A 14919-nucleotide genomic window follows, 5' to 3' on the forward strand; every position below is an offset into this window, starting at 1 on the left:
TTTCAAACAGCTCCTACACTAAAAGAGCATTATCATAATTTTCACACTTTCACAGTATTGTTCCAACCTCATAGCATGGAAACACTGTATATATAAAACACAGGAACATCACATGTTTGACTGCACTGGGCCTTTAAGCTATGCAGTCAGTCTAGACTTTTTACAAGCCCTCCAATGATATATAAGAGAGGATTAGATCATAATGACTCCATTTCATGAGATCTTGTCAAGTGTGGTTAAATCATGAGATGATTAAAGGCCTATTTGCTGAGGTATTGTCCACTTTGTTAATATCATTAGGGGCTGATATGTGTATGTTGGCAGAGGGATATCAAGGTTTGTCAGAGGTGTATTTGGTGGAGGGATTCTCACTGGTATCTAGGTAGTTAGCTAAGATGTTACTGTGACAACTTGAATGCCTGTGCAGCTGGTTGAACCGTACAATACAATAACACTCTGCTGCTGTGATGGTCTGTTCATAGATAGTAGTGGAGGGAGGGGAGAATTAGGACAGAAAACCACCACAGGCTTACAAAATCAAGATCCAAGAGCATTTTCTATGGACATTCTAACAGCAAAGCCATTGTTGTGTCAATGTTTCCCCTATATTCATTTAGCAGTGATAACAATGATATATACTGTACAAAAATATAAATGCAAATGCAACAATTGAATTGATTTTCCTGAGTTACAGTTCATATGAGGAAATCAGTCAATTGAAACAAATTCATTAGGCCCTAATCTATGGATTTCACCTGACTGGAAATACAGATCTGTTGGTAAAAAAGAAATGCGCCTCAGGATCTCGTCACGGTATTTTTGTGCATTCAAATTGCCATCGATAAAATGCAAACATGTTCATTGTCCGTAGCTGATGTCTGCTCATACCATAACCCCACCGCCACCATGGGGCGCTCTGTTCACAACGTTGACATCAGCAAACCACTCGCCCACACGACGCCATACACGTGGTCTGTGGTTTTAGGCTGGTTCGACGTACTGCCAAATTCTCTACAACGACGTTGGAGGTGGCTTATGGTAGAGAAGTTAACATTCAATTCTCTGGCAACAGCTCTGGTGGACATTCCTGCAGTCAGCATGCCAATTGCACGCCCCCTCATTGGTGGCATTGTTGTGTGACAAAACAAGACATTTTAGAGTGGCCTTTTATTGTCCCCAGTACAAGGCACCTGTGTAATGATCATGCTGTTTAATTAGCCTCTTGATATGCCACACCTGTCAGATGGATGGATTTACTTGGCAAAGGATAAAATACTCACTAACAGGAATGTAAACTAATTTGTGCACAAAATTTGAGAGAAATAAGCTATTTGTGCATATGGAACATTTCTGGGATATTTTACATGGTGTGTTTATATTTTTGTTCAGTGTATATATACACTTAACGAATATTTCTACCGAGACGCGCTTTTAAAGGGATAGTGTGAGATGTTGTCAATTAAGCCTGTTTTCTACTTACCCAGAATCAGATCAACTCTTGGATACCCTTTTATGTATCTGTGTGTCAACTAGCATTAGCCCAATGACAGGAAGTGTATGGGAACAGCTAGCATTATAGCTGTTCCCATAGACGTCCAGTTGTTATGCTAACGCTAGATAGCAATAGCTCGGAAAACTACATTCAACTTCCTTTAAAAATTCTCCCTACGGTGCTGTGGCAAGCATCAGTTATATTTCAGATGGTGTCAACATCACATTTTATGTGCATTTTGGAGTAGAATGTCCTTTTAAAAAGGCACCAGAAATTACATTCTCACAGTTCTACAAAACAATATCTCCCCCACACACCCACTACCTTTGCCACCGCTGCTGAAGAAAATCCTAGGGGAACAGTGCAGTGTTCTACAGCATTCTACATGTGCTCTGTGAGGCTGGAAGGATATTCTGTCACTACATTATACAACTTGTCAAGTTGTGAGAGGAAGATGTTATGTCATACCATGACCTAGTTGTCACCTCCCTGAACCCATAGGCCCATGATGACATCACTATAAGCTGACATGACTTTGTAGTGAAAGGATATGGGCCTACTGTGACTTGTCCTACTAAACTGTGTGAATTCAAATCCAAAATGAAGAATATAAAACAGACAATGTCTTGGAGACTGGGTATGGATATTGGAACGATGTTTGGAGAAAAATCCTGCTATTATCTAATACAAACTACACAGGGTTCTATTGGCTCTATGCTCTCTTTCTCTCTTCCTCTTCCCTCACTCCCTCTCTCCAAACCTCTGGCCTACTCTCCCTCTTTCTCTTCCTCTTCCCTCACTCCCTCTCTCTCTTCCTCTTCCCTCACTCCCTCTCTCTCTTCCTCTTCCCTCACTCCCTCTCTCTCTTCCTCTTGCCTCACTCCCTCCAAACCTCTTTCTCTTTCTCTTTCTCTTCCTCTTCCCTCACTCCCTCTCTTCAAACCTCTTCTCCCTCCCTCCCTCCCTCCCTCCCTCCCTCCCTCCCTCCCTCCCTCCCTCCCTCCCTCCCTCCCTCCCTCCCTCCCTCCCTCCCTCCCTCTCTCTCTCTCCAACTCTCTGGGGCGTGTGGCAGTAATTCAGAACCACCGCTGTCCCACGGTCTAGTGCAGTGATCTGATTTGGTGCGATGGGAACCATTCAGAATGCCATTTCCAGTTCGCAGCCCGGCAGTGCATTGTGGGTTAACATCATCTCCAAAGCCATTGGTTCCCCTCCGTCGCACCACCATTCAAACCCAGTCACACTGGCGCAAGCAGAGGAGGGCAGAGGTAGAGGGGCCAAATCAGGACCAAAAGACTATGGAGGAGGATATTTTAGCTACTTTTCCCATTACTCATAAGGGTGCTTTAGTATGGCTCGGTGACCAACCAAATGTGTACTGTATATGCTGCTGTCTTGACTATGTACCAGATGAACAATGAGATTATTAATCTTACAGCGACAACCTGGATAAATAAATATGCTTTCAAAATGTGTGAAATTAACCGGTGCAGCTCAACATAGCCTATTACTGACTGAGTGGGCTGAAAACGCTACAAAACGGTGTCCAAGGCCAGATCACGCCAGCTGAACAGCATGTAAGCCTTAATTACCATGAGAGTGTGGTGTTAACTGTGTCTAATGAGTGACTTAATGAACTCAATTAAAGAAGATGTGAGTCTCAGGTGTAATTACTACAGCCGCAGTAACCTTGTTATCCATCCCCTTCCTCAGAGTGCCGGCTACCGCACCGTGCCACCGCAGAATACATCTGACTGACACTGGAGGGAAGGAGGTCTGGAACGCTGTGTTTTTCTATATCACTGTGGCTCTCAATCATCCATTCGACATGCTGGGAGAGATGTTTGGTTAAGCCTCCTGTGTGTTTCTCTCTCTCCCTGTTTTTTAAAAATCTGCCCTCTTCCTATCTTCGTTTCTCTCCCTCTGTGTGTTTCTCTGTTGTGTTAGTCTCAGTGTGTGTTCATTGTGTTTCCATCGATGCTTCTCCAACGTCTGTGGTTGAGTGGAGTTCAAACGTGCACATTCGCCTTTTTGGAGAAAAGCTATTCTCTCTCTTCTTTTTCTTCGGGAGGAAGAATGCAGAAGGCTTAATGCGAGCTGACGGCTGTGGGCCATCGCGAGGTTGCCATGCTTTGATAATCTGGTTTCAGAGGAGAACAGAGAACATCTAAACAGAGTGAGGGGAAGATGAGCGTAGCTAGAGAGGGGTGTAACAAGATCCCCTACCACTCCAGTCCAATCCATCCCCCACCTCTGTCTTTAGATGAGCTAGGGAGTGTGTGTGTGTGTGTGTGCGTGCGTGCGTGTGTTTGTGTGCCTGCATTTGTGTGTATGTCTAGAACCACCCAGTCTGGAGAATGCTCTCAATTGGTTCTGTTTAGACTGAGCTATGCAATTTGTTTAGCTTTTTAAAGTAGAGCTTTTCCACAAGAGTAAAGCACAGCCCACCCTGTCATCCAGAGTCAGACTGTATAGCATCTGTATTATATTAAAAATAATTGAATACAAATGTGCATGTTGTAGAGTTTAAAAATGATATTAATAATCCAGTACTGATAATCTCCCAAACTATGGAGGACAGAGTATCATTACTATCCTGTGGAGAGCCAATAGTGTTCTCATTAACTTTTTTCAGAGAGGGTTTGTACAGTAGCTCACTCCAGAAATACTGTAGCAGGTGTGAAATTGCTGCAAAGATGTTGTGCAGGGGCAGAATCATTATTACACTGGGTTGTTTCAGTATTTCATTCTTAAAATCCTTTTCTGCAGTCAAATGACCAAATCGCCCTATATTGGCCTCATGGGTGGAATGTTATTCATATTTTTCATCATTTTATAATTAAGAAAATAAAATAAAAATGTATGTACAGTGCCTTCGGAAAGTGTTCAGACCCCTTGACTTTTTCCACATACAGCCTAAAATGTATTTATTTAAAAAAAATCCTCAGCAATCTAGACACAATACCCCATAATGACAATTTGAAAACAGGATTGTTGACACAGTGCGTAACACCGCAAAACATGGTGCCTGACCGGTCACACGCTCCCCACGGTGAGTACCGTTGGCTCTGGTTCAAAACCTGGCTCCGCCAACCACCCCGTGTGCCACCCCCCTAATTTTTTTTGAGGCTGCCTCTCGGGCTTCCGTTGTGGCCGCGAACCCCGGTGTCGTCGTTGTTGTTCCCTCGCTGCCTCCGCCTGCTTCCATGGCAGGCATCTGTCTCCTGACATAATCTCGTCCCACGTCCAGGATGTCCTCCACTCCTGGCTTTCCTCCTGGGCACGCTGCTTGGTCTGTTGATGGTGGGATCTTCTGTCATGATCGTTATAAGGAGTGGACCAAGATGCAGCGTGGTATGTTTCCATCCTTTTTATTTCGAAGAGAAACTCAAAGAAAAAACAATGAAGCGAAAAAACGAAACGTGAAGCTCAAAGTAGTGCTCGCAGGCAACTATACCTAGACAAGATCCCACAAAGCACAATGGGGAAATGGCTACCTAAATATGATCCCCAATCAGAGACAATGATAAACAGTTGCCTCTGATTGGGGACCATACCAGGCCAACATAGATCATTAATCACCTAGATAACCCACCCATGTCATTGTCACATTTCTGGGTATTTGGTGTAGTTTGATGAGGGGAGGAACAAGGCTGTAACGTATCAAAATGTGTAAAAAGTCAAGGGGTCTGAATACTTTCCAAAGGCACTGTTTATAAAGTGTAATATTGGGATGCAAGCTCAAACTCTATATCTGACATATTACAGGTGTCTTCTGTTTGTAAGCCCATAACCATGTATGTGAGGTGTATACTTTTGTTTCAAAGTAAATTTGTTTAAGACTACCAAGAAACACTCTGTGTGACCCTGGTTTAGCACACAGTAAAATGTTTTAATAATGGCTATTGCTGCAGAGACGAGGTGAATTTTAGTATAGTACATTAGTAATGCTAGTAATTGCCCTTAATGGCTACAGTGTTTTTGGGGGGTGGGGGGTTATTTCCACCAAATCTTCAGTGGATTGACTCCTTAAGAATATCAATCCTCCCAAACTATTATGTGAAGAACAAGCTAGTGGTGTGAGACTATTCCTGGAGGGATGAGTGCACTTGAAGGCTAGGGCAACTCTCTCGAAAACTCCATCTTCAGTCTAGCCAATTAACCATAGGCATAAACATTTTCCATCCCTGTCTCTCTAATGTGCCGGCTATAATTAGTCTACTACTTTTACCAACATATTAAAAATCTCCCATACACAGGGTAAATGCATATTTACATTACCCATTTCATAAACATAGTTTAGTTTTAGTGTAATTAATGAACCCACACATTTTCAGTCTCTTTAGCTCAGTACAGGCGACACATACCAGTGCATCGTGCGGCTCTTATAGATACCAGATTCACCGTCGTCTTTTTATAGAGACCTGCCGCTAGGGGAAGACAATTATGCTATTCAAGTCATTAGCCACAAGCCCTCCAGACACTTGTTTCAGACCACTGCTTTAAGACACACAAACATATTCACCACGAAGACACTCAGGAAACCAACACAAGGCACTTACATGCAATTGAGAACAGAGGAGAAAAATAAATAAGAGCGGGGGGAGAGACAGGGCGGACAGGGCGGACAGGGGGGATGAAGATGATGAAGGCGGGGATCCAGACGACACAGAGGAGGATCGTATAAAGACCCCAGTCACATGCAGTTCTGCTACACCAGGCCAGGCTGCTGTCAGCACGGATCACTCACTCCGACATGAAGAGAGGCATGCTGGGAGCGATGCTGGGGCCTGGGGGTTCTTTGTAAGGCCACACTGTCTGTCTGTCTGCCTGTCTGCCTGCTTGTCTGTCTGTGTCTTAATGCCTGGCTATTGTGCGGCAAGTATAAAAGGTGAATCATATCAGACATGTTTCTGTTTGAGTGAACGTAGGTTACTTTCCATTAAAACATTTTTTACACCTAACTTCAGTTCTCTTTGGAATTGATTGTACATATTTGAAGTATTACTGTACCAAGCTCTAAGTATATCACATGAAGCGCTGCCAAATTTCTGTCTATAAAAGAAACCCCAATCTCCGTAATGCACAAGGATTGAGAGAGCTAATTGCGAACAAACACTTTGCCAGCCTTCAATCTTGTTTTGGTTGTGTTTCCCTCTAAGGCAATCAAAGTTTCACATTAATTAGTGGCTGTGTTTGTCAGGGGAAGCGGAGGTACTCCAGGGACTGCAGCTGTTTGCCTTTCCACGTCCGCATGGAGCCTTTGCTGTGTCAGTGGGCCTTAAAACAGTGTCTCTCCTCAGTCTCCCTACACGAGTGGAGGCTAGTGATTCTAACGGAGCTAGCTGTGTTAACGATGTTGGCGGGGCTCTGATAAAAGAGGAGGCACTAATTAGTCTTTGCTTGTTGGGCTGTCAGTAAGTCATCGCCCATTCTTTCTGATCGCTCCCTCCAGAGGCCTGCTGGGGATTCGTGGACTACATCTGTGGCTGTGTGAGTGGAGACGCGCACACACACATGCGTACACGCCCCAGTGGAGGCTGGTGAGATGAGCGAAAGGAGGATGGGCTCATTGTAATGGCTGGAATCGAATAAATTGATCGGTATCAAACACGTCACACAAATGGAAACCACATGTTTGACGCCGTTCCATGAATTTCATTCCAGCCATTAAAACGAGCCCATCCTCCTATAGCTCCTCCCACCAGCCTCCTCTGACACATACATACACACACACACACACACACACACACACACACACACACACACACACACACACACACACACACACACACACACACACACACGCACACACACACACACACACACACACACACACACACACACACACACACACACACTAACCCAAAGCAGTGAGGATGACAACAGTTTGCTTTTGCTGTGTTCTCATTCCAGGGGAGCATAACTCAAACATGTTGATCCAGCAGCGCTCAGCTGGCCTGAACCGAGCAGTTCAGCGGTAGTTACAGTCTGCTCACATCAAATAGCTCCATCCATAACCGCCCTTGTTAAAGATAACGCTATAATAGAATAATTTGTCCACAGAATATACGGCCATTACTGTGGTCTGTCAGAGCCCTCCCCCTCGGACACATAATGGCCGCCCAGAGACACAGTCTCCTGTCTCCGGGACGATATCCCTCACACTGCTGTGCAGTCAGCCAACTATAACAAGACGTGGGAGGGAAACCAGGGGACAATAATCACCACATAAGAGAGGAGACTGGATAGGGACACTGGTGGACTTAATCAGAAGGACAGAAGGGACATCAGGGGGACCAGTAGGTTGGTCATAAAACTCCCAGCAGCCACCAGCGTCTGCAACGGCACTAAAACACACAGCAAACAGATTAGCATCACTGCTTATGGCAGCATCTGTGTACTAATAGGTTGAATCCTATTCCTCCTGTTGTAAAATTAAGGCTTTTAAAGCTTCACGCCAGAGATAGGGAAGATTGAATTGCACACCTGTAATCGTATTTGCTCTGTAATGATCTGGCATCTCTAGTCTGGTTGTGACTTTGATGTTCTTTTATGGTTGTTCTGGTTCAACCTAACCTCTTTGATCAGCATATAGTATCATACATCTTTATCATTAACATGGCGCTATTAATAAATAGATCAGGAGTGATAATAACAGGAACATTCCCCATAAATGATGAAGAAACAGTTAGGGGTGGAAAATTCATTAGTGTTTCAGAGTTGAGATTAAAACTAAGAAGGTTATTATGAGGTACTAACTGTGGTACAGGATAAACACAGTGGGACAGACACACACTCTTGGCCAGGAGTGGTGGGTGGTATAAACAATCTAATCTGTGCAATTATCTCCACTGTTTATTTCTGTCACTGCTGCTGATGCACATAAGATAATGCAACCTTGTGGGAAGGATATCCTGTAAGCTTATGTACTGACATGACATCATTAGAATGCCACATTTCCGTCGGGCATATTTTGGACACCCATTCCAGCGCACATACAGTACAAGTCCACTAATGCACTAACGCAGGGTTGGACGAGCATTGTCTTTGTAGGTAGGAATTCTTAAGGTCAGCGTACACAGGTAGTTGAGCAAAGTGAGAATCGCAGATAGCCAGGCGGGAGAGAGAGAGGTGAGGAAAGGTGTGAGTACACTGAGTCAAATAGAGACTTTGGAGGAGGAGATTAGAACAGAAAAGCGAAAGGAGAAAGTAACAAAGTAAAGGAGGAGAGGATAAAAGAGAAGAGGAGCCAAGTGAGCTCCAACTCCAGTGTGTTCAGTTTTCAGCACTCTCACACCTGTCCAGCCTCTCGTTCTCCAGTAGGGCGTCTGCAGCTCTAGGGTGAAGTAGCTGTGCTTATCATACTCCTCACGGTCAAGTATTTTAATGGCTATGGTCTTCCTGCAGGGACACAAGACAACAAGGCAGCGGGGTTGGAACCATGCATGTTAAACACACACACACACACGCACGCACGCACACACACACACACACACACGCCCACACACAAACACTTGACCAGTCGTGGGAATGAGAGGTGGTGGTGACACAAGGTGGGCCACTGAACGTTCATTTCCGCCGAGGGCACACTGAGTGGCAGATGAGCACGCTGCGTAGTGTGTGTGTATTTGTGTGTGTGTGTAATTGGAAGTCCTACTCTTTCCTGTGGTGATATGAATGCTCTCTACCTACAGTAGCATCCTCCTAGCCCTCTTGGTGCCTCCTGCTGGTGTGAATGTTCAGTGCAGGGCAATGCAGCGCCGTGCAGTGGACGCCAGGCCCAGGGTCAGAGGTCAGGGTAGGAGATTCTGAACCCCCCACCTGTAACCCCCAGGACTATCTCCCCCACCTTTACTGTCATTGGTCTCCATCAGGCGAGGCTCTCCCATCTCCACGTAGAAGGTCTTGTTTTTCTCGTACTCCTCGTCGTCAATGATTCTGACCTTTATACATTTGCTAAAGGAAGAGAAGAAGAGAAGAAGAGAGAAGGAAGAGACAGTGAGGAAATGACAGGTCGGAGTATAAAAGGAGGAAACAGAGAGAGACAGAACAGAACACAGGCAGGCAGCAGGCAGCAGGCAACAGGCAGCAGGCAGCAGGCAGCAGGTAGAGACAAACCACAGTGAGTTCTGAAAGACAGCATGTGGAGAAGAGGATGGGTAGAAATCTGAGATGATTTTGAATGTAAGTTTTGACCAATGATGGAAAAATCTCACTCCATCACAAACATATATCACGCTCAAACCAAGCAATCACATTCTGAAACCACTTCATCACTCTGCCAAATCTCTTATTACACTTGACGATGATAGCAACTATTTGGATTTCCGGCACACACACCCATCTGTTGAAGTGGTCTGTCAGGTATTGACTATTCATAAGTAGATCTGAGTGTGTTTAAGGTCCAGCCCAGAGTGGGGTCTGACAAACTGATCCTAGAACCACTAAGCTGGCACTCTGACTGGCCCAATGCATAATGACTCCTCATCACCCACGGCAACACTTTCAACATTTTTAATTTCACCTTTATTTAACCAGGTAGGCCAGTTGAGAACAAGTTCTCATTTACAACTGCGACCTGGCCAAGATAAAGCAAAGCAGTTCGACAAAAACAACAACACAGAGTTACACATGGGATAAACATTCGTACAGTCAATAACATAATATAAATATATATATACAGTGTTTGCAAATGTAGCAAGATTAGGGATGTAAGGTAATTTATGGGCCATAGTGGCGAAATAATTACAATTTGGCATTAACACTGGAGTGATAGACGTGCAGATTATAATGTGCAAGTAGGGATACTGGGGTGCAAAAGAGCAAAAATATATAACAATATGGGGATGAGGTAGTTGGGTGGGCTATTTACAGATGGGCTGTGTACAGGTGCAGTGATAGGTAAGCTGCTCTGACAGCTGATGCTTAAAGTTAGTGAGGGAGATATAAGTCTCCAGCTTCAGTGATTTTTGCAATTCGTTCTAGTCAGTGGCAGCAGAGAACTGGAGGGAAAGGAGGCCAAAGGGGGTGTTGGCTTTGGGGATACTGTGGGATACTGTATGCAAAACACTTCCCCTCACAAGAGTTCACACTGTATATCGTTCCATAGATATGCTAACACCACGACCACACTACTCACAGGCCCATACTGTAACTTATGTCATGACAAGAGCAAATACCATTCATGTATCTGCAAAAACACAGAACCATACATTACAGTTGCACTATCTATTTGATTGGTGCAACTGCACCCATTGTCACCCTGTCTTTCAAAGAGATGTTTTGTTAACATCCAAAATCCTGATCAAAGGGATAGTTGTCTCACTTCAACTCCCTGTACTGTTGCCTGTATAGGCTGGGTGTGAACCGACCGTAAGACTCTGTGTTGTTTACTGTGAGAAAAACAGCCCTGTTGTGCTGGTCTGACCCCGTAGTGTTGCACTCACCACTTTTAATGCAGCATATTCTCTAAATGTAAAATAGTCCTTATAATTCATTTGGTGTGTGAGTGTGTGTGCCTCTGGGTCTTTGTGTGTGAGTTCGTGGGTGTGTGTACGTGTACATGTGTGTCCTGTGTGAGCATATTAATGTTGAGGCTGAAATGCTGAATGGAAAACCACTTTTAATTGTATCTGTTTTCCTCCCCCCCTTCTCTCTCTCTCTCTGTCTCCTTCCCCCACTCTCTCTCTCTCCATGCTAATAGTGATGCCCATGGAGGGATGCTACGTTCTGATGAATTGGAAACAGTGAACCAGTGAACCGGTGTGTTCTGATAAATCATTCCTAAAATACATCACTGCCACTTGAGCTGCCCATCTTCATCAAACTCCCTCTCTGACCCCCTCCTCCCTCCTCCCTCCTCTCGATATGCAATGGCAGTCAGCTAATCCCCTCTCCGCTGCATAAAATCACTCACTCTGTTTCCCTCTGCAAGGCCCTAAATTCTCCTCTTCCTCTACAAAACCCCTCCTTGCTAGACATTTCCCCCAACATCCAGGCATCCAGGTGTTCCCTTCCGCTGTATCACCGCTTGAACTAACCTCCTTCGCCCCATAACAAACCCAGCTCACCTCTATCCCATTTGTAGCAGCACTAAGTGACCCCTCTCTCACCTCAAACAACTACTTCCTCTCCTTAACAATACCCACAGCACACACCACTGCCAACTCTTGTAACGGGAGACAACGGATTACATTTCACATTGAATCCAAGGGGCCAGAATAAAACTGTTGATCTCTTGATGAATCAAAGGCTTGAGTAAGTCCCAGTGTTGGTTTTGGCAGCGGTCTTGGACAGAGACAATAGGCTGTTATCAGGAAGGGCAGTCGCTATTGGTTACAGATTTGGACCAGAGCCTAATCTCTTCCTTTCGGTCCAGGAGTGACAAGTGGTGATATCCCAGTGGGCAAAAATAGGTAAAAACAATGTTGTTTCCATGTCATTTAAACCAAATAATTAAATGTGATGACATTGAATCCATGTGGAAATCTGATTGGATTTTCAAAAAGTCATCAACATAAGGGAATTTAGTATTTTTTTCACATACACACACACTCACTCACTCACTCTCACAAACACGCACGCACGCACACACACACATACACACACACAGAAACAGTGAACATTTTTTAAGTAATTCATGTTTACACTGTACATCTGAAAAGCTGTGAAATCACACTGGCTGTGTGTATGTGTCCTCTGTTCATGTTGAGAAGGTTGTGAGACCTCCGGCCCCATAGGCTAATCAAAACACCAGATGTCCTTGCAGTTTGATTGGCCCCACACTGGGACAGTACAGTACAGTCAGCCTGGAATCACAAAGTGCCTGGCATGGGAGACCTTCAGAAAATGACTCTGCCCTCACCCTCACAATTTCACAGGCATTACACTTATTTTCCACTCCTCCACTCAGAGAAGAGTGGTCATTGCTGTACACATCAGGCCCATATAGTCAGTGTGTAGAAGCAGCTGTATGAAATGCCCATGGAGAGAGGCAGCAGAGGATGGAGTGAGAGAGAGAGATAGAGGCTGTGGTTTTTTCTTTCACAGCTGTTAGTGTATGTGACCAATATAAACATTGTTCTCTCTCACTCTCTCTCACACACTCACACTCTCACTCTCAGTCTCTCATTTTCTCTTGTATTCATGCCATTCTACCTACGCCCAGGGATTACTAACATAATAAAACCTGATGTCACACCCTGGCCTTAGTTATCTTTGTTTTCATTATTATTTTAGTTAGGTCAGGGTGTGACATGGTGAAGTATGTGTTTTTTGTATTGTCTAGGGCAGGGGTGTCAAACTCATTCCACGGAGGGCCTAGTGTCTGCAGGTTTTTGGTTTTTCCTTTCAATAAAGCCCTAGACAACCAGGTGTGGGGAGTTCCTAACTAATTAGTGATGTTAATTCATCAATCAAGTACAAGGGAGGAGCGAAAACCCGCAGACACTCGGCCCCCCGTGGAATGAGTTTGACACCTGTGGTCTAGGGTGTTGTTTGGTTTAGGGGGTTTAGTAGAGTAGATGGTTTAGTGTTCAGTGTAGGTGTCTAGGAAAGTCTATGGTTGCCTGAATTGGGTCTCAATTAGAGACAGCTGGTTATTGTTGTCTCTGATTGGGAGCCATATTTAAGGCAACCATAGGCTTTAGCTGTTTTGTGGGTAATTGTCTATGTGTAGTGTTTGTGTCAGCACTATTATGTTTTTATAGCTTCACGGTCGTCTGTTTGTTGTTTTGTTTCGTTTTCCTTCTTATAATAAAAAGAAGATGTATTTTTCACGCGCTGCGCCTTGGTCCTCTCTCTCTCCCTTTGACGATCGTGACAGAATTACCCACCAATGCGGGATCAAGCAGCGTGATAAGCGGCAACAGGAGCAGCGCAAGGAGGAATGGAAATGGGAGCGTAATCTGGACTACACAACGTGGGAGGAGATCGACAGGTGGGCGATCGACCCAGGGCGAGTGCCGGAGCCCGCCTGGGATTCTCTGGCGCAGTGCGAGGAGGGATACCGGCGAATGGAGGCAGCACGACGACGCGGTAGGAAGCCTGTGAGTCAGCCCAAAAAATTTCTTAGGGGGGGGGGGGGCTTAGAGGTAGTGGGCCGAGGGCAGGTAGGAGACCTGCGCCCACTTCACAGGCTAACCGTGGAGAGCGGGAGTACGGGCGAACACCGTGTTACGCAGTAGAGCGCACGGTGTCTCCTGTACGTGTTCATAGCCTGGTGCGGGTTATTCCACCTCCCCGCACTGGTAGGGCTAGATTGGGCATTGAGCCAGGTGCCATGATGCCGGCTCAACGCGTCTGGTCTCCAGTGCGTCTCCTCGGGCCGGCATACATGGCACCAGCCTTACGCATGGTGTCCCCGGTTTGCCTACATAGCCCGGTGCGGGTTATTCCACCTCCCCGCACTGGTCGGGCGACGGGGAGCATTCAACCAGGTAAGGTTGGGCAGGCTCGGTGTTCAAGGGAACCAGTACGCCTGCACGGTCCGGTATTTCCGGCGCCACCTCCCCGCCCCAGTCCAGTTCCACCAGTGCCTACACCACGCAACAGGCTTCCAGTGTGTCTCCAGAGCCCTGTTCCTCCTCCACGCACTCGTCCTATGGTGCGTGTCTCCAGCCCGGTACCACCAGTTCCGGCACCACGCACCAAGCCTCCTGTGCGTCTCCAGAGTCCTGTGCATCCTGTTGCTGCTCCCCGCACTAGCCCTGAGATGCGTGTCCCCAGCCCGGTACCACCAGTTCCGGCACCACGCACTAGGCCTAATGTGCGTCCCCAGGGTCCAGTATGCCCTGTTCCTTCTCCCCGCACTAGCCTGAAGGTGCGTGTCCTTAGCCCGGTACCTCCAGTTCCGGCACCACGCACCAGGCCTACAGTGCGCCTCATCCGGCCAGAGCCATCCGTCTGCCCAGTGCCATCTGAGCCATCCGTCTCCCCAGCGCCATCTGAGCCATCCGTCTCCCCAGCGCCATCTGAGCCATCCGTCTCCCCAGCGCCATCTGAGCCATCCGTCTCCCCAGCGCCATCTGAGCCATCCGTCTCCCCAGCGCCATCTGAGCCATCCGTCTCCCCAGCGCCATCTGAGCCATCCGTCTCCCCAGCGCCATCTGAGCCATCCGTCTGCCCAGTGCCGTCTGAGCCATCCGTCTGTCCCGAGCCATTAGAGCCGCCCGTCTGTCCCGAGCCGTCAGAGCCGTTAGTCAGTCAGGAGCCGCTAGAGCCATTCGTCAGTCAGGATCTGCCAGAGCCGCCAACCAGACAGGATCTGCCAGAGCCGCCAACCAGACAGGATCTGCCAGAGCCGCCAACCAGACAGGATCTGCCAGAGCCGCCAACCAGACAGGATCTGCCAGAGCCGCCAACCAGACAGGATCTACCAGAGCCGCCAACCAGACAGGATCTGCCAGAGCCGCCAACCAGACAGG

General features: G+C 46.5%; 1 protein-coding gene across 10 annotated transcripts in view; it reads right to left on the bottom strand.

Moving 5' to 3' along the window:
• The window catches only part of LOC120045655 (sodium/calcium exchanger 1-like), a 175846-nt gene that overhangs the window by 31520 nt on the left and 129407 nt on the right, over positions 1 to 14919 (bottom strand). Inside the window, exons 2-3 of one of the 10 annotated variants that reach the window (XM_038990582.1) lie at positions 8793 to 8896; positions 2320 to 2372 (exon numbers count right to left, since the gene is read on the bottom strand). In XM_038990582.1, the coding sequence (XP_038846510.1) occupies positions 2320 to 2372; positions 8793 to 8896 (157 nt within the window). Of the gene's footprint in view, positions 1 to 2052; positions 2058 to 2319; positions 2373 to 5083; positions 5107 to 6620; positions 6648 to 6973; positions 6982 to 8377; positions 8393 to 8784; positions 8897 to 9332; positions 9452 to 14919 lie in introns of all 10 variants that reach the window. The other 9 variants (XM_038990583.1, XM_038990575.1, XM_038990581.1 and 6 more) reach the window with 9 other exon arrangements.

Source organism: Salvelinus namaycush, chromosome 4 (assembly GCF_016432855.1).
Source record: "Salvelinus namaycush isolate Seneca chromosome 4, SaNama_1.0, whole genome shotgun sequence".
Lineage (NCBI taxonomy): Eukaryota > Metazoa > Chordata > Actinopteri > Salmoniformes > Salmonidae > Salvelinus > Salvelinus namaycush.